Consider the following 23,966-nt stretch of genomic DNA (forward strand, 5'->3'; position numbering starts at 1 on the left):
AGTGCTGAGCTCATGGCTGCTCCACAGGGATGCTCTGCTCTTGCTCAACTCCCCCGCAGCGGGACCCAGGGCTCAGCCACGGCCAAGCGCCGGCGCCAGGTGAAACTGTGCACCGAGGGCTGGGCACCTCTCACACCCCCAGCCCTACTCCTCCCGAGATTACCCATCTCATGGCCCACACACACAGGACAGTGTGTGTGGGTCATGAGATGGGCATCCTGTGCATTCCTTTATCCTTGCAAGCGTGGGCTCAGCCTAGCCCAACCTCAGAGTGAGCAAGGACATCCATCCCCCTTACAGCAGGGCAAGGACACTTCTGCCCCTGGGGCTGTGCCAGTGGCCTGTCCCCCTCCTGTCCCACAACCAGGGCTTGCACTCCCAGCCTCACAGAGCTGAGGGGAGTCCCCAACCCCACAGTGCCACAAAACCTACCTTAGAGCATCCCCAGTCACCAACCTGCATCCCAGCTCCATCCTGCACACTGGCAGGGAGCTGGGCACAAAGAAACCCCAACAGCTTCACCTCATCACCAAATTAATTCCAGCCAGCCCTTCCCACACTCACCAGTCCCAGGAGCACATGTGCTAGTTGGGCTTTAACCCCTTCCTGGCTGGGGGTTAAGGCACAGCCTCTGGGTAACCACCGTGGTTTGGAGCCTGTGCCTGTCCTTGCCCACTCCATGGCACAAGGGAGAAATCCCTGGGAGCTCCCACCATGCGCTGGCACAAAGCACCTCTGGACAAAACCCCCGCACAAACACAGCCTCCTTGTTTGGACCATTACGGCATCTCCTCTGGCCTCCTGAAAATAATTAGTCAGCCTCGTTAGGAGAGCAAACAAAACGGAGATGGGCTGGCAGGGAGGCCTGGCAGTGCTCGTTTCCAGAAGAGTTGGCAGTGCAGAATGGCCAACGCGACCCCGCTGCACGTGAAAAGCCCAGTGCCGGCTTTGAGCCCCCCGTGAGCCCTGCCAGGGGTGGGGGGAGCTGCCATGGGGCACCTCCAGTCTGGGCAGTGGGACACAATTATGGAATACTCATATCAGGATTCCTCTGCAGGCACTGTGTGACAAAAGTGACCCAACAGCTCCCACCCAATGGAGCTCGGAGGGAACAGGGACAGTGCCAATAGGCACAGGGCTGTGAGTGTCTTCACTGTGAAAGGAAAAAGGGATGCAGGCACTGTGGCAGGATGGGACCTGGCAGAGGGAAAGACGTGTCTGGGTAAAAACAGGTGGGAAGAGTGGTGTTCTAGGGGTGAAGGGGCCCTGGGATGCCTGGAGCTGAGACCTGACAGCTCATCACAGGTGTGGGCACAGTGCCAGCCCACAGAGCCCAGAGCATCCCTATTTACACCCGGGCTAGTGCCACCACAGCCCCCAGTCCAGCTCCCAGCCCCGCTGGGCACCAGGACAGCTTTGGGGGCCCTGTGACCACCCACCCCAGCACATCATAGACCACTGCTGCTTCGTTACTGTCATTAAGCTTTTATTTCCACTGTCACAAAGTTCCTGGGTTTTGTTTTGTTCTGTTATTAAACTGTTTCATTTGCTTGGTTTGCTCTTGAATTCATCTCAAGACAAGGCAGCGGGGCATGCAAGCCGAGACACCGGCACGGACGCACACACAGGCTTCATCTTCACAAACAAGGCTCTTTGCTGGAGCTGCTGCTTCTCAGCCCAGGGCTCGGCCACCCCCCGGGCAGGGTCCCACCTGCAGGACAGGACACCCACCCGGGGCTGGTGGCCACGGGAGCAGAGAGAGAAGGGAAGGACGACTTTACTGCAGAGCTGCTGGACTAGTCAGGGCTGGCATGTGTGACTGAGACTCCAAAACTGCTGCACCCCAAACTGTGCACTGAGACTGGGGCCAGCAGCTCCCTTCTTTGCCCTCAGCCCTTGCTTCTGTCCCAGTCAGAGCCCTCCCCTCCAGTGCCCTCGGGAAGGATGGACAGACGCTCTCACTAAATGTCCCAAATCTCCTCCTTGGATGGGGGACTGAGCTTGCTGCAGGTCACTCACCCATCCCGAATGACCCCCCAACCCTAAATACATGGGAAGGGGGCAGCTCTGCCAGTGATTTCAGCTGCCCCCATGCCATGCCTGGCCCTGCTTCAAAGCCAGTCCTCCTCCAAGTAGGGCTTAAACCCAGATCCCAAGACTCCAAGACAATTCCACCTTCTGGACAGCTGCATCCCTGCCCACTGAGCAGCAGTGACCCTGGGCTGGGATTCCCACAACCTCAGCTTCCCCATCCAACAGGAATGGGGTGTCCTGATGGCACGGGAAGAACCTACAGGCATCTGCTTCTGTGAAGGAGGGTGGGATGCAGCTGGTACCTGGCATAAACAGGGTCTGGGGTTCCCCATAAGCAAACACCCCCCTCCACCAACCCAGCGGAGAGCGCTCCTGGGACCAGCCTGGTCTCGTTATAAACTGCATTAATTAACAGCCTGCTCCAGAAGAAAAACACTTCACTTCTCTCTCTCTCTCGGGTCCTGGTTTGTGCTGTGAGGAGAGGGCGGGGGGGAATCTGCCCCCAGAGCCCTCTCCCATGTTCTTGCTCCCAGGGGAAACAGCTCAGCCCAGCCCAGCCCCAGAGCTCAAGGAAAGACGGATACAAAGCAGCAACAGTCAGCGCACAGACAGAAAAATGAAAAGAAAGGAAAGTACAGACATGGCATTTAATGGGGCAACACCGACAGGGACAAATGAGAGGGGGGGACATGCCACAGTCACCGGGGCTGGACCCTCACCTCTGCCTGGCTGTGCTTTAGGTCCCCTTCCCATAGCCAGGGATCTACTTTGGACAGGCACCAGGAACCCGAGTACAAACAGAGACCAACCAGGGCTTGCTGGCTGTTTCATCATGAGCAGGTGTAGAACAGAGGCTGGAATTAAAGACTGGCTGATGTAAATTCCACCCCAGCACCGTTCCCGGTGTTCTGCACGTGCCTGATGCTCGGTGGGTCCTGCCAAGCCAGTCCTGAGCCGTATCCAGTGCTCATGCTTGCCAGGGCACAGACACCAAACCGCTTTCCAGAGGGGGATGGCTCACCCCGGCCATTCCACTGATGGGGAAATTGAGGCACGAGGAGGTTAAGGCCAACATTTCCAAGCACAAGATGCTCCAAGCCTTATTTTCAGTGATACCCAGACACTGCAGATCCTGGTGGTGTTCAGGAGGAATCAGGGGCCCTCGGTGCTCCCCAAAAGGGAGATTAGAAGCATCCAAACCAGGGTCCCAAATCCGCAGCCGGGGGGAACACTGGGGCCAAGCCGCTTTGCTCAGGGACACTCAGTGTGCCAAGAGCCCTGGCAGGGCTGACTCCCTGGGGAGACATCTGCGAGCACTGATGGAGCTCAACCCATGACAGGTCCTCCAAAAATTAAAAGCTTTCCAGGGGAAAAGTGTCAGAGCAAATGAGGTTTGCCTCTGCCTGGGAACTATGTCAAACGCGGCGGGGCCCATCATTCATCAGCGGAGGCGATTGCAGCAGTGTCACATTCATTAGGAACATCGATTGGCACCGGGAAGGGACCGGTCTGGCAGACGAGCATTCAGCAAGTTGGAGGCACTGCAAAAACCTACCCCAGAGAGTTGCATTTTGGCCACAGAGCAACAAGGAAAAGGTTTCCATGGGAGGGAGTTAAGGACACCCTCCAGAAGCACCCCCACAGTGAAACATGGGCACCCTCGGGGACAGAAACTGCAGAAGAGGCAGAAATATTGCACATGGACGTGAGGTCAGTGTCCTTGGGGATGGGGAAAGGTGGCTTTTTATGGGCATCAAAAAGTACCACAAGCACAAAACCCCAAAACTGGGGAGCAGGGCTGCATGGTGAAGATCTGTCCCTGCCATGCCGGGAGGATTCAGGAAATGCTGAGGCACTGCCTTGTCTCCTGCATCGTGAGACACCTGTCAGACTGTCCTCCACATCCAGATGTCACCTCCCACTGCCATGGGGACAGTCCTCTGTCTGGGCTCAGCCACAGGAGCTGCAGACATCCTAGGAGACAGCTGGGTGGAAAGATGCTGCTACCATCAGCTGGACCAGAGATGGAAGGGTGAGCCCCAGGGTGGCTTTAGGGGTCCCAGAGGCTTCTTGCACTTTGCTCCTGAGGGAATGCCCATCTCTCCTTTCCCAGAGCAGGGGCCAAGGCAGCTGAGGCAGCACCCACGCAAGGCTCATTCTCCAGCAGAGATGCCAGCTGTGTCCCACGGTGTGGGTGCCAGTGGGGCTGAGCTGGGGGCACATCCCAGAGCAGTGGTGGGTGTTGATGGAGTGTGGAGAGGCCATGCAGGCCCCACTCATGACGGGGGGGGCTGCAGCCCGGTGTCCCCAGGTGTGTATTCCCAGCCCTTTGCCTCCTCCAAGGTGGGCGCAAGCGGCTCCGCTTGGGGCCGTGCCCTGGGTTCACAGCAAGACCTCCCATGTCCTATGGGAGTGACGGGATAAGGAGACACCCTGAGCTGTGCAGAGCCCAGCCTGGCACTCCCCTGTCACCTTGTCCCAGCTGGGATGGGGGGATGGAGCAAGTCAGAGCAAGGCTCCCCCTCTGTCCCTCCAGCCCCACCGGCACACGGGAAGATTCACAGCCACCACCGAACACCTTCCCACCGTTTGCAAAGCAGAAAATAGCAAAGGAATCTGCTTGAAAGCAAAACCCAACTCTGGGCTCCATTAATACTTTTTCATGCAGTGAGAAAATTAATAAAAGAAAGGAAATGGGGACGTTCTGGTGCCTGGCAGTTTCCTCACCCTGCCCGACTGAGGGATGGAGCTTGGTCTGCTCAGAGTCTGGGCTGAGTGAGCCCTCACTGAGCTCCCAAAGGGAAGGGTGAACAGAAAAATGCAGGGAACACAGGAATGGGAAGAGGAAAAGAAGCTACAGCATCCCCTCCAAACAGCAGCCAGCCCACGGAGCTTGGGATATGGGGGGTGGGAGGAGAGGGGGGGAAGGCAGATTTTTGGCTTCATTGTTATTGCAGGCTCCCGGGTCCCCGCAATAGTGTACGAGCATGTAAACCTTACAAATCCTCACCTGGGTGGGTGGACACGCACACGAGAGATGAAACACAGCAGCAACATTTACAACAAATAAATAAGGATATTGATCGTCGAGATAGGCGTATAAAAAAAAACCTCACTTTTTTCCACCGAAGGAAAAGAAAAAAAACCAAAACCAAACCAAAAAGCACAATACTGTCTCACCAAAAGAAAAAAAAAAAATAATATAATATATATATCCCTAGTGAGCCAAGCCGGGCTGCCAGCGGCATCGTGGGTGACGCCAGGACTCTGTTCCCAATCGCTGTCGGTGCCTCAGCTCCCCGACCACCCCACACGGGCAGAGCCCAGGGGCTGCAGCCCCCCGGTACCTTTGGGCTCCGTCTCTGGCCGGCTGGTTCCCAGGAGAGGACCCCGCCGGCGCATCCGCAGTCCCATCCGAAAACGTAGGAAAAGGGGAGCAAAGGGGGCGAGGAGGCCGAGAGGGGGCTCTGCCTGTGGTGATGCTCGACCCGTTCCCCCGGCCCTGAAGTCTTGGGCGTTCGCTGCCGCTCAGACCGGGGTCTGGCGCGGGGTTTTTTTTGGAAAAAGCAGAAGTTGGCAAATGGCAGCGGCTGGTTCAGAGTGCAGAGAGGGGGAGCGAGCTCGCGCTTCGAGGGCATCCTTTGCTCGCGGAACAGAAGGGAAGCCGGGAGGGACAGGCAAGCTTCGCGCGGCGGTGGTCGGATGGCACGGAGAGCATCTTCCCCCAGGCATCTGCAGGAGAGGGTGGGGAGAAGGGAAATAGGGTGAGAAGGATGGGCAAAAATCCCTGTGGCCATCTCATGCGACACCAGCGCAGCTGGAACGGCAAAGCTGGAAACGGAATAGAGATATACTGAAAATCTCAAAACTCCAGTGGGGTTAAAAAATACCCCACCCCCCTGGATGCTGCCTGGACTGTGATAACCAAAATCACTCCAAGGGACAACTCTGCACAGCTCCACAGGGCATAGCAAGGACCACGGGGTGCTCAGCCCAGCACCTGTATAATGCTGGGAACCAGTGTCCCTGACACTACCGTGCCAAACCCAGCTCCAGGGCATAATATAATAAGATTTAAGATAAATAAAACATTTAATATAATCTGTCTCTGGAGCGTCCCTGTGCCCCCAGCACGCCAGCTGCCTCCCTGCCTCCTCTGCAGCCACATCTGGTGAGGGTGTGAGCTGTGCCGCAGGCAAACATTTCCATCTCCATGGGATGAGGTCTGAGGGAGCTCTGTGATACGGGGGAGACTGGGAGAAACCTATCAGGACGGGGCAACATTCCCCCTGGCTGGATTTGGGGGGGATATCCACGTTTTGGAGCTTCAGCAGAGGAGAATCAGCTGGCTGTGCCTGGGGGAGGTGGGAATGGCATGAGGCAGGTGGGAGATGGGCACCCGCAGCCCCTGGCACTGCACTCACCGCCGCTCGGCCCCGGGACTATACGAGCCCATCGTAGAGGGAGAGCGCCTGCACAATGGAGGGGTCGGCCTTGGAGCCCTCCTGAAATTCCTGCAGCGTCAGCTTCCCGTCCGCATTCTGCAAAACACTCCTGTTACTGCACAGCTCCACCCAGTGAGCCCCCAACACCCCGGCACATCCACACCATCCCACACAGCCTCCCCACACCGCTGCCTCAGCCTCGGTTTCCCCATCAAGCCACCCATGCCTGCCATGGAGGGGACAATGCCACCTCAGAGACCCTGAAAGGGATCCAGGGATCCCAGAGGGATGCGGGTGTCCTACAGAGACCTTGGCAGCAGCTGAGACCTTGTGTTGGTGGGGAAAGGAGGCACATGCAAGAGCCAAGATGCAGCAAAGGGACCCACAGCACCTCCTAAATCCCTTGGCCACGGGGAAAACACCTTCAAGCATCCTCACCTTGTCCATCATGGCAAAAATCCGATCCACCCTCTTCTCCGGTGTGTTCTCCTCCTCGGGAAGCTCCACCGTGTTTCCCTGCAGCAGCAGGACAGGACCTGGTCACACACCCATCTGTGCCCTGCCTGGAGGGTGTCCCCAGGCGAGGATTGTCCCCCCACACCTCACATCAGGACAGGGTGCAAGGGGACAGTGTTGGCACTACAGTCACCCTCAGCAACCAGATCCAGACTCTGCCCTGGCCATGATGGCCAGGACGGCCACAACCCCACACCAAAAAAGGCCAAAGAAGGAACTGGGGGTGTTTCAGCATTCCCACAGAGCCAAGCTCCAGCCCAGCAGGGACCCCCCCCAGGGGCTGCTCACCCTGTGCCCCCCCTGCCCCTCTTACCACCATCTGGTAAATCGCATCCACAATGTCCAGCATCTCGTTCCGCGTGATGTATCCGTCGTTGTCCAGGTCATACAGCTTAAATGCCCCTGCAAGCCAGAGCAACACCAAGGGGCTGGGACTGTGACCCCTGCCCTGGACACTCACCCCAGCACCCTCGTGGGGCTGAGCCCACCAGTATCCCATGGGCAGCACTTACACCTCAGCTTCTCGTCCAGCGTCCCCCGGGAGGTGACCGACAGTGCCTGGATGAACTCCGAAAACTCGATCCTCCCATCCTGGGGGGAGGAAAGGAGGGGTCAGGGTGCTGCTGCCACTCCTGTCCAGCAAAGTCCTCCCTTCCCACGTGTCCCCTCTAAGGGGGCACATCCAGAAAGGCAGCAGGGAGGGAGGAGTGATGCACATTTATCTCCAGCACTGGCATCCAGCTGCTGGTGCCCAGCCCACCAGCAAACATCCCGGCGGGAGCGGCTCTGGAAGGGCACCGCACGGATGGGCTTTTGCCAGCGGCACCAAAACACCGCGCTTCTCCTTTCCTGCTTTGCCACTTCATCGCCCTTCCCCACGTGACTCTCCTCAACTAAAACAAGCGCGGGGGCTCGCTCCAGCTGCGCCGCTTCAATTTCACGCCCCAGGAAGCGCTGGAATATTTTGCTCCTCCAGTGCCACGCAAATGCATTCCAAACCCATCCCACCATCGCCACAGGCCCAGCCCTGACCCCCCTGGACTGTGCCCCTGGATCCCAGACTTACTTTGTTCTCATCGAAGACATTGAAAACAAAAGTGGCAAATTTGGTTGGGTCACCGAAGGGGAAGAACTGCTTATAGATCTTCTGGAAGCCGGCGGCATCGAGCTGCCCACTGGGACAGTCCTTGATAAAGCCCTTGTACCTGCGAATGGAGGGCAGGGCATGGGCCCAGAAGGGTCTCCTGCTGAGCCCTGGGGAGTTGGGATGAGGCTCTCCCCAGTGCTGCAGTGGGCTGGGAAGGTGCTGAGGTGCTCCCTGTGTCGCTCCCATCCCCCACCTGCAGCATCCCAGCCCTGTGGATGAGGTCTTTGTGGGCACCACAGTGAGGGTGGCAGCGGGGACAAGCAGCGAGTGGCACCAGTGACACTGAGTGGTGCCCACTGCACCGCTCCACCCTGCTGCCAGCCCACAAGGGGCAACAGGGCCACAACCAGGCTTGTGGTGGACATTGTCTGGGAGATGGGAGGTGACAGGGACACACTGCCCAGCCAGGACTGACAGTAATGCCACGCTGCAGCCATGCCCTGGTGAAAAACAATGGCACAGTGACCACCGAGTTCTGTGAGGGTAGCTGGGCACTGGAAAAGGTTCCCCAGGGAAGTGGTGATGGCACCAAGCCTGCCAGGGGTCAAGAGATATTTGGACAACACTTGCAGGCACATGGGATTCTTGGGATGTGCAGGGCCAGGAGCTGGACTTATGATGATGCTTCTGGGTCCCTTCCAACCCAGGATATTCCATGATAATTTTTGCACGACCCCAAATGAAAGCTGCTCAGAGGAGCTGGGGGGCACAGTGGGGTTCCTGTGTCACCAGGTGGCACAGCTCAGGTCATTTCCAAAACCCACCAATGCTTAAACATCCCAAAAAACCCTTGGTCCCAGCTCCAGGCTGGACCTGAGTGCTGGAAAGTGCAGCTGCACCGGAGGGTGCAGGGAAGGGGCTCACTGGCTCTGTGGGTGAGGGCACCACGCAGGGAGCGTGAAGGGAGCATGTGGGACCACACGGGCATCACGTGGGGTGCGTGAATATTATGCAACACGTCGCCCAGATCTGTCAGGCGCCCGCTGCAGCAGGACGAGGGCTGGAGGAGGAGGGGAAGGGGGTGGCAAGGTGGGAAACCGAAGTGCCGGTGACATCTTTTTCACGCTGCTGCAGCTATGACTCATCGGGTGGGGGGGAAGGATGAGAGAAAGAGATAAAGAAAGCAAACCTTGACTGGTGGGATAGGGAGATGAAAGGGAAGCAGTGGCTTTTCTAGGGCGCTGTGTTCGGTGGGGCGGAGGGGATGGAGTGAGAGCATGGATCCCACCCCTGACAGCCTCTGCAGGCCCTACTGCAAAAGGGGACACGCTGGGACAGCACCAGCCTCCTGCAACGGGTCACCAGCTGGACAGTCCCCATGTCCCCACGCTCTTTGGCTGCTTGTACAGGAAGAGCCACTAGAACCCAGCCCTTGCACAGGGTGTGAAGGAAAACCCCTCTTTTTTCTGGTCTCCCCTCTACGAGGCAGGTGCACCCCAATATGGGTGCACCTGCCCACCCCTCCTGCATGTCCCTGCTCTGTCTGGCCAGTGGGGTGGCCGAGTGCCACCAGCTCCTGTCCCCTGCCCACAGCCCCATGCCCCAGCCAGCTCACCACCATGCCAGGCACTCACCACTGCTGCACCTCCTTCTCCGTGACTGCAAGAGAAAACAGGAGAAAAGAGAAAAAAAGAGAGAAATTTAGTGCTTTTGCAGTGACAGCTGTTCCCCTGCACTGCCCATCAGTGAATTCCCTGGGGGATGCCATGGGGCTCCCAAAAATTACTTCCCTGGGGGATGCTCTGGGATTCACTCACTCCATGAGCTGTCAGGTGCCCCCCACAAGTTCCCCCTGTGGCAGCAACTGCTTTTGAGGCACTGCCTGGGCCAGCCCAGCTGGTCCATGGGACCAGGGCTGCAGGTGTTGGGGACCCCTGAAACCAAGAAGCCTCCCAAGATGTTTTGTGTTGTGCTCAGGGAGTGCAGAACCATGGCTGCAAGATGCTCTGGACCATGAAGGGGACAAGTTGATCATGCCTGGGGAAAATCTGGGCCTGCTGTCTCATCTTCCCAGAGCTAAAACACCCCTGAAAACATCTGCCAAAACATCTGCCTGGAGGCAGCTCAGGGAAGGAACTTGCCTGGCCCTGACATTAGGAATTGAACATGGGCACAGGCACAGCCCCAGGGCTGGCATCCCCCCAGGCACCAGCTGCCTCTGGAGAAACATCATCAAACCCATCCCAGCACCCTGGGGAGCCCCACCAGGCTCTGGCAAAACCCCAAAAATGCAACCAGCTAGAAAACAGAGAGCACTGGCAACCCCGAGTGTCCCCAGCCAAGGGACAGCTGCTGAAATGAAAAATGTCCTCAGCAGAGGAAAGACTCAGAGGGATGTGGGATGCTGGGCACGGGGCTGGCACTTGTCCCTGCATGTCCCACTGCAGAAGCTGTGCCTGTGCCTCCCCACAGCAGGGAGCCAGGTGCCAGCAGGTGGGCACAGTGGGAACGGCCTCATTTGTCATTTCCTTTGCGTCGTGCATCTAAATAATGATAAAAAAGCCACAGGTCTGAAAGGCGCAGGGATAATGAGGCAAGTGGAGATGTCAATGTGCAAACGGCTGATAAAAATAGAGACCCAAGACACACCAACAGATACCAATTACCTTGGATGGCAAAAAAAAAAAAAAAAGAAAGCAATTTTCTATCAGGAAGATTTGTAACGTGCCTGGCAGAAGGCCCAGAGCACAGAGGCGAGGGCTGGCAGGTGGGGCGGCCAGTAGGGCACACAACGGCCCACACCTCATCACCAGCTGGATTCTGGCTCCAGCATCCCTGTTAGCAGGAATTGCTGTGCCCAAGATTGCCCCAAGCATTGAGGGATCCCTCCATCCCAGCCCAGGAGTCACTGGAGGGACAGAGCCTTCAATTCCCCCACTTCCCCTGGGATTCAGCAAAAGCAGCACCCACTGTAGCACTGCAGGGTGTCTGGACAGCAGCACCCCAGGAGAGGGGACACAGCCATGGGGATGCTCAGCATCTGGCATGAAGAGCACTGAGGGCTTTGGCAGTCACAGGTGGGATTTGGAGGGTTGTTTGTTGAGCTGGGGTGGGCTAAACATCAGTCATAGCAGTCTCAAGGGATTTCCCCATCCCCCAAAAAAAAGGGTTGCACAGAAGCATCCTTCCAAAAGAGAGATGCTGAGCAACATCTCTAACAGGAACAGGCTTCCCTGCACACAACCTCACTGAGACACCAACCGTGACCTCCACCCTGAGGGTGCCCAGGGGATGCCCCAGGCACCAGCTCTGCAGGCCCAATCACCCACGAGCACCAAGGAGGGTAGGTGGAAGGAGGAGGAGGATGAGGGTGAGCCCTCGGGGCAGGCAAAAAAGACCTCAGCAGCAGCCCAGGCTGCAGTCAGAGCTCAGCTCAGCCCCTCCAGGCAAATCGCCTTCTGCTTCTCTCTTGTTCGACTGCGTTTCCCCCAACGTGCTATTTTGGGCCCGGGAGCTGCCTTTCAACTCCAGCAGGAAACAATTAAGAAATTTGTGCTTTTTTTAGTACAGGAGAAATGCTGGTAATGACACGCTCGGGCTGAGGCAGGAGGGAGGGACGGAGCCAGCTCCCCTCGTGCCGCAGGAGGGATGTGTGATGCTCCCAGGAGAGGCTTTTCCAACGGAGGGAACCATTCAGGTGCCACGCTGGAAATCAGCACAGGGCTCCCAATGAGGGATTTGTTAACGTGCATCCTGGAAAACCACACGGAGCCCTCCTCCAGCACACTGGTACCAGTGCCTGTCCTCCAGCTTTGGGTGCTGGGGGATCTGTGGGGTTCTCCTGAGGTGGGAGCACGGCCTCATCTCCCAGCCCTTGGAAAACCACCCACCTCTGGGTTCACCCCTCCACTGCCATCACATCTCCCCCTCGCCCAGGGGCAGAGTGTTCCCAGGGCAGGGAACCACCCCAGCCCTGACCCAGCGTGGGGACTGAGTAGTACCTGCCCCCCCCGTACCTGCTGTTACAGATCCGGGACAGATGATGACTTCATGGCTGCCACTTCCCGGCCACTCCGACCCTGCTGGCTGTTGACACTCCGAGTGGCACCAATTAGGAATGCTAATGCTCGACTTGCAGCCGCAGAAGCCTTGGGGACACGCTACTGAGCGCGTGGCTGAGCCACCTGTCCTGAGGCTGGCGACAGGGGACACACGCCGGGACAGGGCTGTCCCTCTGCTCTGCATCTCCCCGGCAGGCAGAGCCCAGCCGGGCTCACCGACAGTACCTGTGCAGCGGCAGCTGCTGCATTTCCCTCCCGCGGCACCGATGACGCCGCGATGCTGAGCCGACACACATCAATTTGCAGCGATATAAACCTCCGCCAGGTGCGCCCCCGACGCCCCACAACAAGGGGATGACCCACAGCAGCCCCATAGAGCATCCCAGCGGAGCAGGATCGGCTCCCTGGCCGCGCTCCAGCGAGGAGCCGGGCTCAGCTGCCGTGCCGTGCTCCAGGGACTGCCGCTCCCGCAGCCGCGCTAGGGAGGGCTAAAAATAGTGCACGTAGCAGCTTGTTAGTAGCAGCGTGCCCCGGGATCCTTGGGGATGAAAGGCGCTAAATAAAGGCAGAGTATTATCATTTGTTATGAACCGCAACGCTGGAAAGAGGCATTGCCGAGCCGGGAGCCCCAGCGACGCCCCGCCGGCGCCGGCCCGTGCGCGCAGCCCCGCACCGCGGCAGCGACAGCGGCGCCGGGCAAAGAACGGGGAATCGCCGAGCGCGGGGCTCCCAGCGCAGGCAGGGCAGGCAGAGGGACAGGGACAGGCACCCAGAGCAGCTCAGGAGCTGCCCCACACGGCCAAACCGCAGCCAAGGGCCCTCTCTGCCCTTCGCTGGTCGGTCCCTTCCCGCTCCCACCTCAGCTGGGAGGAAGGTTTTGGCCACACGTCTCACACAGCACAGAGGGACAGAGCCTCCAAGCAGCCCGCAGCCCCCTCCTCCCAGCTGCCGGCACTTAACCCCCCCTTCCCCAGCCCTCTCCCCCCACCTCTCCATCAATCCCAGTGGCACAGGCGAGGACTGACAGCTCCGTCACCACCCGCCCTTGGCATGCCCCCTCTCCTCCCACCACCCAGCTGCCACTGCAGCAAGAATCAGCTCTGGTTAATCAGTGCTCAAGCCTGTTAATTTGTGTTTTCCAGGCAGAGAGGAGAGGAGGGACCTGGGACTGTAAATCCCCATCCGTCGCCCTGCCGTAGGGAGCTCGCTGCTCGCTGGACCGCGCCGGGGCCGGGGCAGCAGGAAGGAGGGCAGGAGGTAACTGGATCCGAGTGGTTCAGGGACCCCTGGTCACGGTGGGATACACGAGGTGACGTGATGCTTCAGCCCCACCGGGGCTTGTTTTGTGCTGACATCGCTTCCCCGTCTGCGCAAGAGTAGGGGCTCGGCCACCGCCGCAGGGCTGGACCCTGAGCACGACCGTGCACACTCAGCTCAGCCCGTGTGCCAAAACCAACGGCCCAGCTCTGTCCTTTTGCAGGTTTGAGCTCCCAAACGCTCAGCAAGCATTGTCCCCACGCAGCAGCCATTGAGGAACCCCTACACGTCCCCCCTTGCTCCAGCTGCTACAACAGCACCTTGATCGCGTGGGGCCATGGGCACCGCAGCCTTATCAGGGAAACCAGTTAATTATTTCCAGGCACAGAGTGGCTTCCCTCACCGCCATAGGGCACTCCAACTATGCCAGGTCACGGGCTCTGCCGCCAACCCACGGGCAAGTGGTCCAGCACCACACTCTGAGTCATGGCAGGGGCAGTCCTGCGGCATTTATTTCCCCCAGGCAGCTGCTATGGCTCCTTAACAGGGTCCCCGGGCATCCCAGCCTGGGGGAGCCAGCACATCACCCCAAGATGGGGCTCCCATCGGGTTTGGGGCTGCCTAAACCTGCTGTGGATGCTCAGCGCAGTGCCCAGGCCAGGGGAAATTGGGCACCCACACTGGGTGCTCCTGCGTGAGCGAAGTGGCTGCTCAGGCGTGAAGGAATGGGGCATTTATGCATGCACTAACTGGGCACCCATGCCTGAGCCAGAGGGGCACTCATGCAAAAATACACTGGGAAATCATGCGTGGACTAATTGGGCACTCGTGCATAAATTATGTGGGTGCTTCTAGGAGAACTAATTGGGTGCTCATGCATGAACCGCCCGGGTGCTGCGGCGAGAGTGAAAGGGCCGCTCATGCACGAACTAGCTGGGGGCTCATGCATCCATTTTTTTGGGCATTCATGAATTCACCGGGCGCCCATGCACGGATTAATTGAGCAGTCACGCGTCCATTCGCTGGGCACTCCTGCGTGAGCTAATTGGGCACTCATGTGTAAATTAGTGTAATTAGGAGATAACACACTTGTGCACGTACTAATTGGGCACTCAGGTGTGAATGGATCAGGTGCTCATGCATGAATTAATTGGACACTTAGGCATGAGCTAATTGCAGGCACGTGTGCCAATTAATTGGGCACTCATGCATCAACAACCGTGCGTTCATGCACGGAGCAGCAGCGTGCGATCCAGCGGGAATTCACTGGGCAGCCATGCATAAATCCAGCTGGGTGCTCATATGTAAATTAATTGTGCGCTCACGTGTGTGTTAATTGGGCGCTCATGCGTGAACTAATTGGGCGCCGATGATGCGGAGGAGCCGGGGGTGCTCATGCGTGCGCTGAAGGGCCCCTCACGCGTAAAACACCCGGGTGCTGCGGGGCGAGCCCCGCACACGCTGCAATTTGTGCCAAACGCACTCCGCCCCCCGTCTCGGCGAAACACGTATTTAAGAATTTTCTGAACGTAAATCTGATACAAACTCCACTCTCAACATCGTCACAATGTTAATATTAACCAATTACGAGCTCCCCGCTCCCTCCCGCCCGGCTCGGCAGAGTATGCGCTCGCTCCGACTTCCCTCCAGCCCCTGGGATCACAGCGTCAGCATCACAGCCTGAACAAGCCCTGCAGAATTCGTCCCTGGTCCCTCAGAGTGACCACTGGGCGCGGTACAACACGTACTCGGTGCAGAATTCACACCGGCAAACACGGACACAGCAAGGTCCCATCGGTTGGCACAGGGGGACCCAGTGCCAGCCCCTGGCCCTGCGGAGTGAGTTACCTGGGGTAAACACATCACAGCCTGAGTAGTCATTCCCAATTCCAGGCCTTGTCTCTACAAAACACTCAGCCAAGAGCACGGCAGCAGCTGTTGGAGGTGAGTGGAACCAGGGGACTTAATCCAGCCCTCAAACAGGCACTGGGCAGCACTTGTCTGGTGCAGAATGGGCACCTCCTGCAGAGGGAGGAAGATGCCCTGTGTGCCAGGGCTGGCAGGGGTCACCTCTGGCAGCCTGGGCTGTTGGGTGGCTTCGTGCGATTCGGAGGGGTCGGGGGGAAGCATCCCAGGGACAGTTGGAGCATTGGCACCAGGTTCCATCCCAGTGCACTGCCCCAGCTCCAGCACCAACCCCCCAACAGAGCCCAGTGCCCACGGGAGCTGCCCTGTGGTGGAGGGAAGGGGTGAACTCTTCCAGGCTGCCACGGGCTCAGTCCTCCACTGGGACTGTCCATCAGCCCACTGTGGGGCATTCAGAGCTCACTCAGGTCCCTGTTTGATGATGGTAACTTTTAGGATACTCCACATGTCAGCACTCTGGAAATTTGGGTAGTTTGGCCCTGATGACCTGGTCTCATTAAAATTCAGGTTGAACTCCTTAATGATGTCCTGGTTCCGTGCTCTCTGCCAGCTCCTGGGCCACCAGACCACCCCTGGTTGGGCTTTGCTCCTGCTCCCAGGCAGCACAGGGACAGCTCTGGGCAAGAGGCAGTAAAACACAACTGTGGCACCGGGGTCACCCCCTTGCAAACAGCTGTTTCTGGAATCGGACTGATGTCATTTTCTTTTGCTCCTCGAGATGATCACCTGCAGTTTGCCCCAACCACTGTGCCCCAAGCTCAGCCCCGTGCCTATCTCTGCTCCCAGCCACATCGCCCACACACCGGGGTGTCCCTGTGTGGGAACCCATCCCTGCAACATCCCCAAGGGATTTGGGAGCAGCCCCACTGTGCAGGCACCAACACCCGTCTCCCTGTCACAGCGGGACACCCCCATCCCAGCTTTCCCAGTTTGGCTTCTCTCCCCATCAGACTCAGACATCACCAGCACCACGGCAGGTCTGGGAGCCTCCGAGATGTTCGGAGCTTGAGTCTGACAGTGTTATTGGTGTCATTTGTTACTCTGAGACACAGAGCAATACACGGAGCAGTGCCGGGGTGTTTGGCACTCTCCTCACTGGCGGCTGCCATTAGCGGTCTGCCTTGCTCCCAGAGTGGATAAACAGGTCCATGAGCAGTTCTGTTCTCATCTCCCCCGGGGCTGGTACCAACAGGAAAGCCAATATGCAGCTGAAATCCTTTTTAGACTTTATTAAATATTTAAGGGCCCGACATTAGGCTTTGGAAATTGGGTTTAGGGAAAAAGCAGCAGTTGCTCTTTGAAGCAAAGGCAAGAGAGGAAGGGCGAGGGACAGTGCCTTCATTTGGAAATTAATGAATCAGGCTGAAGCACCCCCACAGCAGGAGCTGGTGGCTGCAGCAGGTCTATCCCAGGATTGAATCCCAGCTTCCCCACGAGCCAACGCAGCAATGTTCTGGAGGGGCAGAGGATTCCCAGTGCCATCAGGAGCAGGGACAGAGCAGCCCCCCTGCCCAGACATCCATGGCACAGCTGTGTCCTGCCGCCTGCTCAAATCCATCCCTTGCCCACAGGGATTTCAGGGTGATCTGGCACTCCAACATGCCATCCCCAACCTGAGGAGCAATTCCTGCCCTGGGCAGAGGAGAAGACTCCCCTCTAGAGCAGCATGGGCAGTAGGAAAGGAAGTCTCTCTGGCTCAGCCATCACTCCCTGGAGCCATGGGAAGGTCAGGAGGATGCTCAAGGAAAAGCCTTGCTGGCAGCAGGGCCACCTCTGCTGCCCCTGCAGTCCCTCCTGCAGGGATCACCGAGCACTGAGGGGTGACACAGAGACCCAGAGCAGCTCTGCCAGGTCCGACCATCGATCACAAGATGCTGGAGAAATAGGTGGATGAAGCACAGGCAGCCCTCCTTCCAGCAGGAGGTGTGGGGAGGGAGCCCTGTGCCCACAGGCAGTGATGGTGATGGAAGCGACACAGACCATGCCCCAGGGCTGAGCACCCCACGGCCACCCTTGCCCAGGGCACGAAGCTTGGCTTGCTTTGGCATCCAGCTCCCTGGAAGACCCAGGAGAACAAAGAGGGGAACAAAGCGACCCCACAAATGTCACCCCGATAACAGAGTGAGCGTGCCCGCTGGCTCCTCCCTGAAGCAGCCGCTTCCTTTGATGCCTTCAGAGCTTCTTGTTTCACAACCTTAATTATAGCGGCAGCAGCAAAGGTCAGGAGAGTGGTTAAGCAGATCCATTAACATGTCAGGGGATAAATGAAATGTGATTCTTGTGATGCCAGAGCGGCAGCGGCGTGAGCGTGGCTGGCGGGGATGGCTGCTCTGCCCTGCCGCAGAGGGAGCCCTCAGGGCCTCAGTCATGTCTCCCGCTTCCCACCCTGGCACTGCAAGAACCTCCCAGGGACTGCGGGGACTCCTCGAAACTTGCTTCTGAAACCCCAAAACTTGTTTTGCTTGCATCTACCTATGGAGCCCCAGGTCCACGTGCATGTGGGATGCCGTGGGTCAGATTCACTGGGAGCAGGTTGGGGTCGCCTTGGAGAAGGAACTGGAGATCACTTCAGACCACCACAGCCCTCCGGAGGCAGCACAGCATGTCCACATTGAGCTTGCAGTGAACCTGCACCACAGCAACCCCCTTCACAGCTCTAGCTTACAGCAAAACCAGGCCCCAAACAAATGCCAGCCCCTGGGCATCCCTCTGGCATCTCCTGCCCATTGTCCTGCCTCAGGGCCCCAAACCAACCTGGCCTTGGACACTTCCAGGGATCCAGGGGACAGCCACAGCTTCTCTGGGCAACCTGTGCCAGGGCCTCACCACCCTCACAGGGAAGAATTTCTTTCTGATATCCAACCTAACCCTGCTCTCTGTTGGTTTGAAGCCATTCCCGTTTGTCCTGTCACTCCAAGCCCTGTTAAAGGTCACCCAGGCTGACGATTTCACCCAGTGTTTGCCACTGAGGGATAATGGGTTCGTAGCCACCCGGTCAGCTCACCCCGCTTTCTGCTGGATGAGCAACAGGAGGCATTTCAACACAAACCAACCTGGCAGAGAAACTCAGTGCCTGGGGCCAAACACTTTGGAGGCTAAAAATAAACCAGCAGCAGCAGGGGAGCTACCAAGGTCCCTCCTCTGCTCCTGCCCACTGCCCCAGCCAGCACATTTCCTCAGCACCAGGGTGGCACAGTGGAGCAAAGCCCTAGTCTGGCTCAGCCAGCAAGGAACCAACCCGTTTTCCCATTTTCCTGGCTGAAAACTGCTGCAATCGTAGAATTTCCTTTCCTTTCCCACAGAATTCCACCCGCCACCACGTACCCCCGTAACTACAAATCAATATGTTTATAGTTTGCTCTTAAACTAATGCCCATTAATTCCCTGCATTACTGTCGAGCAACAGAGCCAATTTTGCAGCTTATTGTGAAAGAGTAGAAAATGATGATGCCGGAGCGAGTTGAAAATCCACAAAATAGATCACAGTGGGTGGGATGCGGTTCTTGGGAAAAGAGCATCTTCCTCTCCCTGCACCCACTCTGCAGCCTGGGTGTTGTTTTGGCACCCTTGCCATGGCTCCCACGCCTTCACCTGAGCCCCACTGTGGCCTCAGGAGCACCGGGACCACCATCCCCAACCATCCTGACCCCAACGTGGCCCCAGAGCGATGCTGCTGCACCGACACGGCTCTGAGTGTGCCCGATTGCTCAGCTACTGCAGCCTCAAAAATAACAGTGCTAGTCCTGGACATGGGCAACAGCTGTGCAAAGGGAACCCTGAAAGCCAATCCCCCAAAAAATGACTGAAAACAAAGAGCAAAATGTGCTCTTCTGAAACAAGCTCAAATTTTTAAAACTGCTTCGTGACTTTAAGGGTTACTAGCCTGGGAGTGCTGCTGCAAGTAGGGACACTCAGCACTGTATTTCTCCTCCAGTTTCTCTCCCAGGAGTCCACACCAAGTAATTTCCACCCAGGACACGTATCGTGCACCCACAACTGCACACGTGCATGTTACACACTTCATTCAGGCCACAGCCACACCTCAGGACCTTCACAAATCTCCAGCTGAGCAGAACCCTCTGACCATGGCCCCACAAGGTTCTTAAACAGAATCCGAAATCCCACCGTGGCCCTAAACCATGAGCAGCTGGCCCAAGTTAAGCTCAGGTTTAAATCCCCATGGAAGAGGATGTGATCCAGGGAGGATGGTGGTTCCTTCAAGTGTCGGGAGTTACCACCTCCTGGAACACAACACCAAACTGCATCTCCGAGCTACCCCAACGAGACAGCAGGAAGATTAATAAATTAATTATTATAAAGCACTTTGAGGGCTTTTCGATGAAAGGATTTATGAGAGTACAAAGAATTACATAATTTATTATTCAGTATTATTATCACTCAGCATTGACTTCTCCTGCACGCTCCTGTGAGGCACCAGCCTGGTCTCCAAGGAGGGTTAAACAGCCCTGCAGCCTGGCTGTCCCCACAAGCACTATTCCAGCACCTGGCAGATGGGGGAGCCTGGCATTGCCAGGTATTCCTGGGCACTCAGGTGCCCAGAGACACAGAAAGGCACACGGAGATGGGTCCAAACCAACAGGACTTGGGCAGCCGGCACTTCGAAGAAGCCCTTCTGCGCCTTTAGGTGTCCAAGTGCCATTAAAATCTGGCCCCCAGCACTGTAAGTCAGGAGCAGAGTGGGGAGGGGAGCCAAGAGACGAGGTTTCCAGGCTCCTGCCTTTCCATGTCCAGTTTCCAGCAGGGCCTGGGACAACCTGCTCTGAATGCACGCAGGAAAATATTTCTCGCAGCTCACAGAGGCCGCTGACGGCAGCCCTGCAGCATCCTCGGCTCAAGTTCCCTGTCCACAAGTGCCCTGGCACCTGAGCCATCCCATGCTCCTCTCCTCCCATCTCCTGCTTGTCCCAGGATTGCTGCAACTGAGGCACGGCCAGAGAAACACCACAAATAGGAGATGGAGAGCCCAGAGGGGACAAGGGAGACAAGAAGCCACCAGGGACTGAAGAGCACTAAGGGGAAACAGAGGTCATCTGTGTCCCATGGATGAGATAAATTTGCAGAAAAGCCATGTGGGGCAGGGAGAGGGGGTGTCATTTCCCTCTGATCCTGCAGAACTGAGAGGGGCCTTTTTGGTATTTGCTTTGTTTTGCATGGAAATTCACACAAACAGAAAATGATGCAATGGAAGGAAATCCCAGCGTGGGAGAAGCCCTTCACGTACCACAGCCACAGCTCACGCTGCCATGGGAACCTCCATGGGACAAATGCAGGTTCGCATCAGTTTGGGCTGCTGGAGACATCTGCCCAGATGTGGTGTAGCAACAGCACAAACAGCACCACGCACGAGGCAGGGACAGCACTCGCTCAGTGACGTGGCAGCCAGGACATGGGATGGGCAGCACAGGCCAGGGATATTCTTGTGTCTGTCAGAAAGGTGCCAAAGTATCAACATGCTGCGGAATAAAACCTTTCCCAAGCAGGCCCCCAGAAGCTCTTGAGCAGGCTGTGGATGTGTGTGTATGACTGTCCCCTGCTCCAGCTGTTCCAGCAGCCACAGCACTGGGGTCTGGATCAGTTCCTCCCCCTGTACTCAGTGCAGCCCTGCCCTCCTACCTGCCTCTCCTCTGCCTGGCTTCCCCAAAACACAGAGGGAAATGAGTATCTTTCCAATCTCCCAGGGTCTGAAGATAAATCAGAGGCTCTCAGCCGTGCCTGGGAGGGCTCTGTGAAGTGCTTCACCAGACAAGGGAATGCGCACTCGCCTTGACAGCTGCAGAAAAGGGGCAGAAGCGCTCAGCAAAAGTAATTAATCCCAGAGACGAGAGGTGGAATGAGCAGAGCTGAACAAACAAACCCTGGAATTAGCGACAGCTCTCCCTGACAGGCACCACACTGCCAGCCACATGCTGCTGGGGCACGTTGGGATGCTGCGCCAGACTCCAGCCACGCAAAGGGCCACGTGCTGCTAGGTGCTGCTGCCTTACCTGCACAGGTACAGGGGTCTTTAAAAAGCAGCAATGAGAGGTCCAGAGCAGGCAGGCAAAGCTCCAGACAGGCTGGAAATTCATTGAGAGATAGATCAAAGGACCACAGCCTTTCTTGGAAAGGGTGCAGTGGAAAGGGGAGGGCACCCAAAAGAGAGGAGCAGAAAGTTCGGAATGAAGTATTTCACAAAAGCAATGACCTGCTGGCCTTATCCAGCAAAGAGACATCCCTGTGCCCAGAGACGTTGGTTTCACCAGCGCTGTATTTGGCTGGCTTCAGCTGCAGGTAAGACATGAGCCACCACTGCCTGTGTGCCCCGTATCGGCCCCTCGGGTGCTGGCACCTTCCTGGCGCAGAGGAGCCACCCCAGGGGTGCAGAAAGCCCAGCACACAGGAGATCACCAGCAGATGAGGCTGTGCTGGGGCTGGCTGTTCCCAGATTCCTCTCCATCAGAGATCAGGTCGTCACAGCGGCTGCAAACGGAGCGGGTGATTGCAGCACAGCATTAATGGTACCTGGCCTGGTGCAGCGGCACTCACCGTGGGCGACAGCTGCAGTGAGGACACCAAAACCCAGCTCAGCTCCAGCTGGGGCTGTGCCCACCTGGCACTGCCACCTTCTCACCATTTCCTCCCCCTGAGCACTTTGAGGAAGCCCAGCCGGGGTACCCCAACCTCTCCTAGCATCACACCCGGTTTGGCTATGCGGACATGCCCCCACCACCTGCCCTCCTCCCGCCTGCTGTGCCACGGCAAAGAGCAACCCCGCGTGTAGGGTTGTGCAATGCACCAGTATTGCCTCTTCTCCATATGGGAGAACTTGCTGCATCCTAATCTATTGCCTTTTTGGGTAAGCGCTGCTGTGGGACTGCAGCAATGACAGAGGGGAGAGCTCGCAGGTCTGCTGCACGTTTGGGGAATATCTGCGACCTGCAAGCGGGGAGGCAAACTTGAGCCACGAAAGCCTTTGTTTCCTTTGTGCATCCTTCAGGAAAAAAAAAAGATTTTGCTAAAACTGGATGGCTGAGGCACCAGCCACGTTAATTAGATTACGGTGGAGGTCCAGACGGGAAAGCCACTCACTCAGAAAATCAGGTTATTAAACCGATACGGAGATACTTAGAAAAATATCGAACTCGCCGGTGTCGGGCTCTTCTCTCCACTTCAGAGCACAATAACAAAGGGAACCCCTCCAACTAACGCACCCAACTTTGGAAGCCACCCAGATGCTCGGCACCCCGCTGCCGGGCTCCGGGGAGGCAGCGCGGGGAGGACAATCCCCGCGGCGGGCCCTGGGTGCCAGGGACCGGGCAGCCCGGGGAAAGGATGCTCGGGGCAGGGGCGGAGGGGCGGCGAGGGAGGGCGCGATGCTCCGGTGGGCGCCGCGGGCGGGCAGGATGCGGCCCTGGCCCCGCCGTTCCCGGAGGCTCAGAAATAGGCCACGGAGGATGGTTTTTGTGAAAAAACAGCGCGTTCCCCTGGCTCGTTGCCCCTCTCCGTGTCTCTGCTGCCTTATGGGTTTTTTCCTCCTCCCAGGCCAATCCCTGAATTCTTCCAACAAAACCCGTCCGAGCCTGCGCCCTCCCCGGGAGCGGCCCCGCAGGAGCCGCGGCACCGACCCGGGGGAGCGGCGGGGCCGGGCGGCAGCGCGGATCCCATCACACCCCCGGCATCCCCCCGGCAACCCCCCGGGCACTCACAGTACGTTTTCCTGGTCAGCTCTTCCACAACTTCAGGCTTCAACTTGCTGTTGGATTTGCCCATGGTGGCGGCAGCGCCTCTGAGCCCGCCGCCTCCCGGCCTCGCTGCGGGGCACGGAGCGGCGGGGCCGCTGCCTCGCTGGGGCTCCCGGCCCGGCTACATCCCGGGGGGGGGCGGCGGCGAGGGGGGCGGAGGGGTCTTTGTTGGAGGGGTTTGGCCGCAGAGCCGCGCTGCGGGGCCGCGCTGCGTGTCCGTGTGCGTGTCCCCGGCTCCACGCGCCCTCCCCGCCCTCCGCCGCCGGGCGCGGAGCGGCCGCGGGGGCGCGGAGGGGCGGAGGGGCGGCGCGCCCCGCCCCGCGCTGCGGGAGCGGGATGGGGATGGGGAGGGGGCTCCGGCACGGCCCCGCCGCTCCCAATGGCGGGAGGACTCGGGAGAGAAGGGGATTCCAGAGCGGCCCCCGCCGCCGGGACCCCCCCCCTCCCCCCCGAGGCGCTCCGCAGGGATCAGCGGGAAGCCTCGGAGGGAAATGTCGGGAATCGGTGTCCTGCTTGCGGGGGGCTGATGGGCAGCGGGGGGATGAGGAGAGAGGGGCGCTAGCCGTGGGAACACAGAGCCTAGAGCAAGGCTGAGCTCCGAGTTCGGGGGTGACCTTGGTGGCACATCAACACCTCCAGCTGTAGAAGCATTTTCCAACCCCTGGGTTCCTCAGCTGAAGAGGGGTCTGTTCCTGACATGGAAAAGTCGGATCCTTGTGGGTCCCTTTCAGCTCAGGCTGTTCAGGCTGAGCGAGCTGGGGAAGAGAAGGCTCTGTGAATACCTTAGAGCCCCTTCCAGCACCTAAAGGGGCTCCAGGAGAGCTGGAGAGGGACTTTGGACAAGGTCATGAAGGGACAGGACAAGGGGGAATGGCTTCACACTGACAGAGGGCAGGGT

At 58.1% G+C, this 23,966-nt stretch overlaps 1 protein-coding gene across 1 annotated transcript; it reads right to left on the reverse strand.

The window, feature by feature from the left end:
* Nucleotides 1-1,465: 1,465 nt before the first annotated feature.
* NCS1 (neuronal calcium sensor 1) lies at nucleotides 1,466-23,334 on the reverse strand. The gene is made up of 8 exons (XM_032130775.1): nucleotides 23,033-23,334; nucleotides 9,717-9,741; nucleotides 8,062-8,200; nucleotides 7,508-7,586; nucleotides 7,309-7,397; nucleotides 6,918-6,995; nucleotides 6,459-6,575; nucleotides 1,466-5,766 (listed from the first exon to the last, which is right to left on the reverse strand). The coding sequence occupies exons 1-7, from the start codon at nucleotides 23,094-23,096 to the stop codon at nucleotides 6,477-6,479; spliced, it is 573 nt and encodes a 190-aa protein (XP_031986666.1). The 5' UTR covers nucleotides 23,097-23,334; the 3' UTR covers nucleotides 1,466-5,766; nucleotides 6,459-6,476.
* Nucleotides 23,335-23,966: the final 632 nt, after the last annotated feature.

The sequence above is a fragment of the Corvus moneduloides genome, chromosome 21 (assembly GCF_009650955.1).
Source record: "Corvus moneduloides isolate bCorMon1 chromosome 21, bCorMon1.pri, whole genome shotgun sequence".
NCBI lineage: Eukaryota > Metazoa > Chordata > Aves > Passeriformes > Corvidae > Corvus > Corvus moneduloides.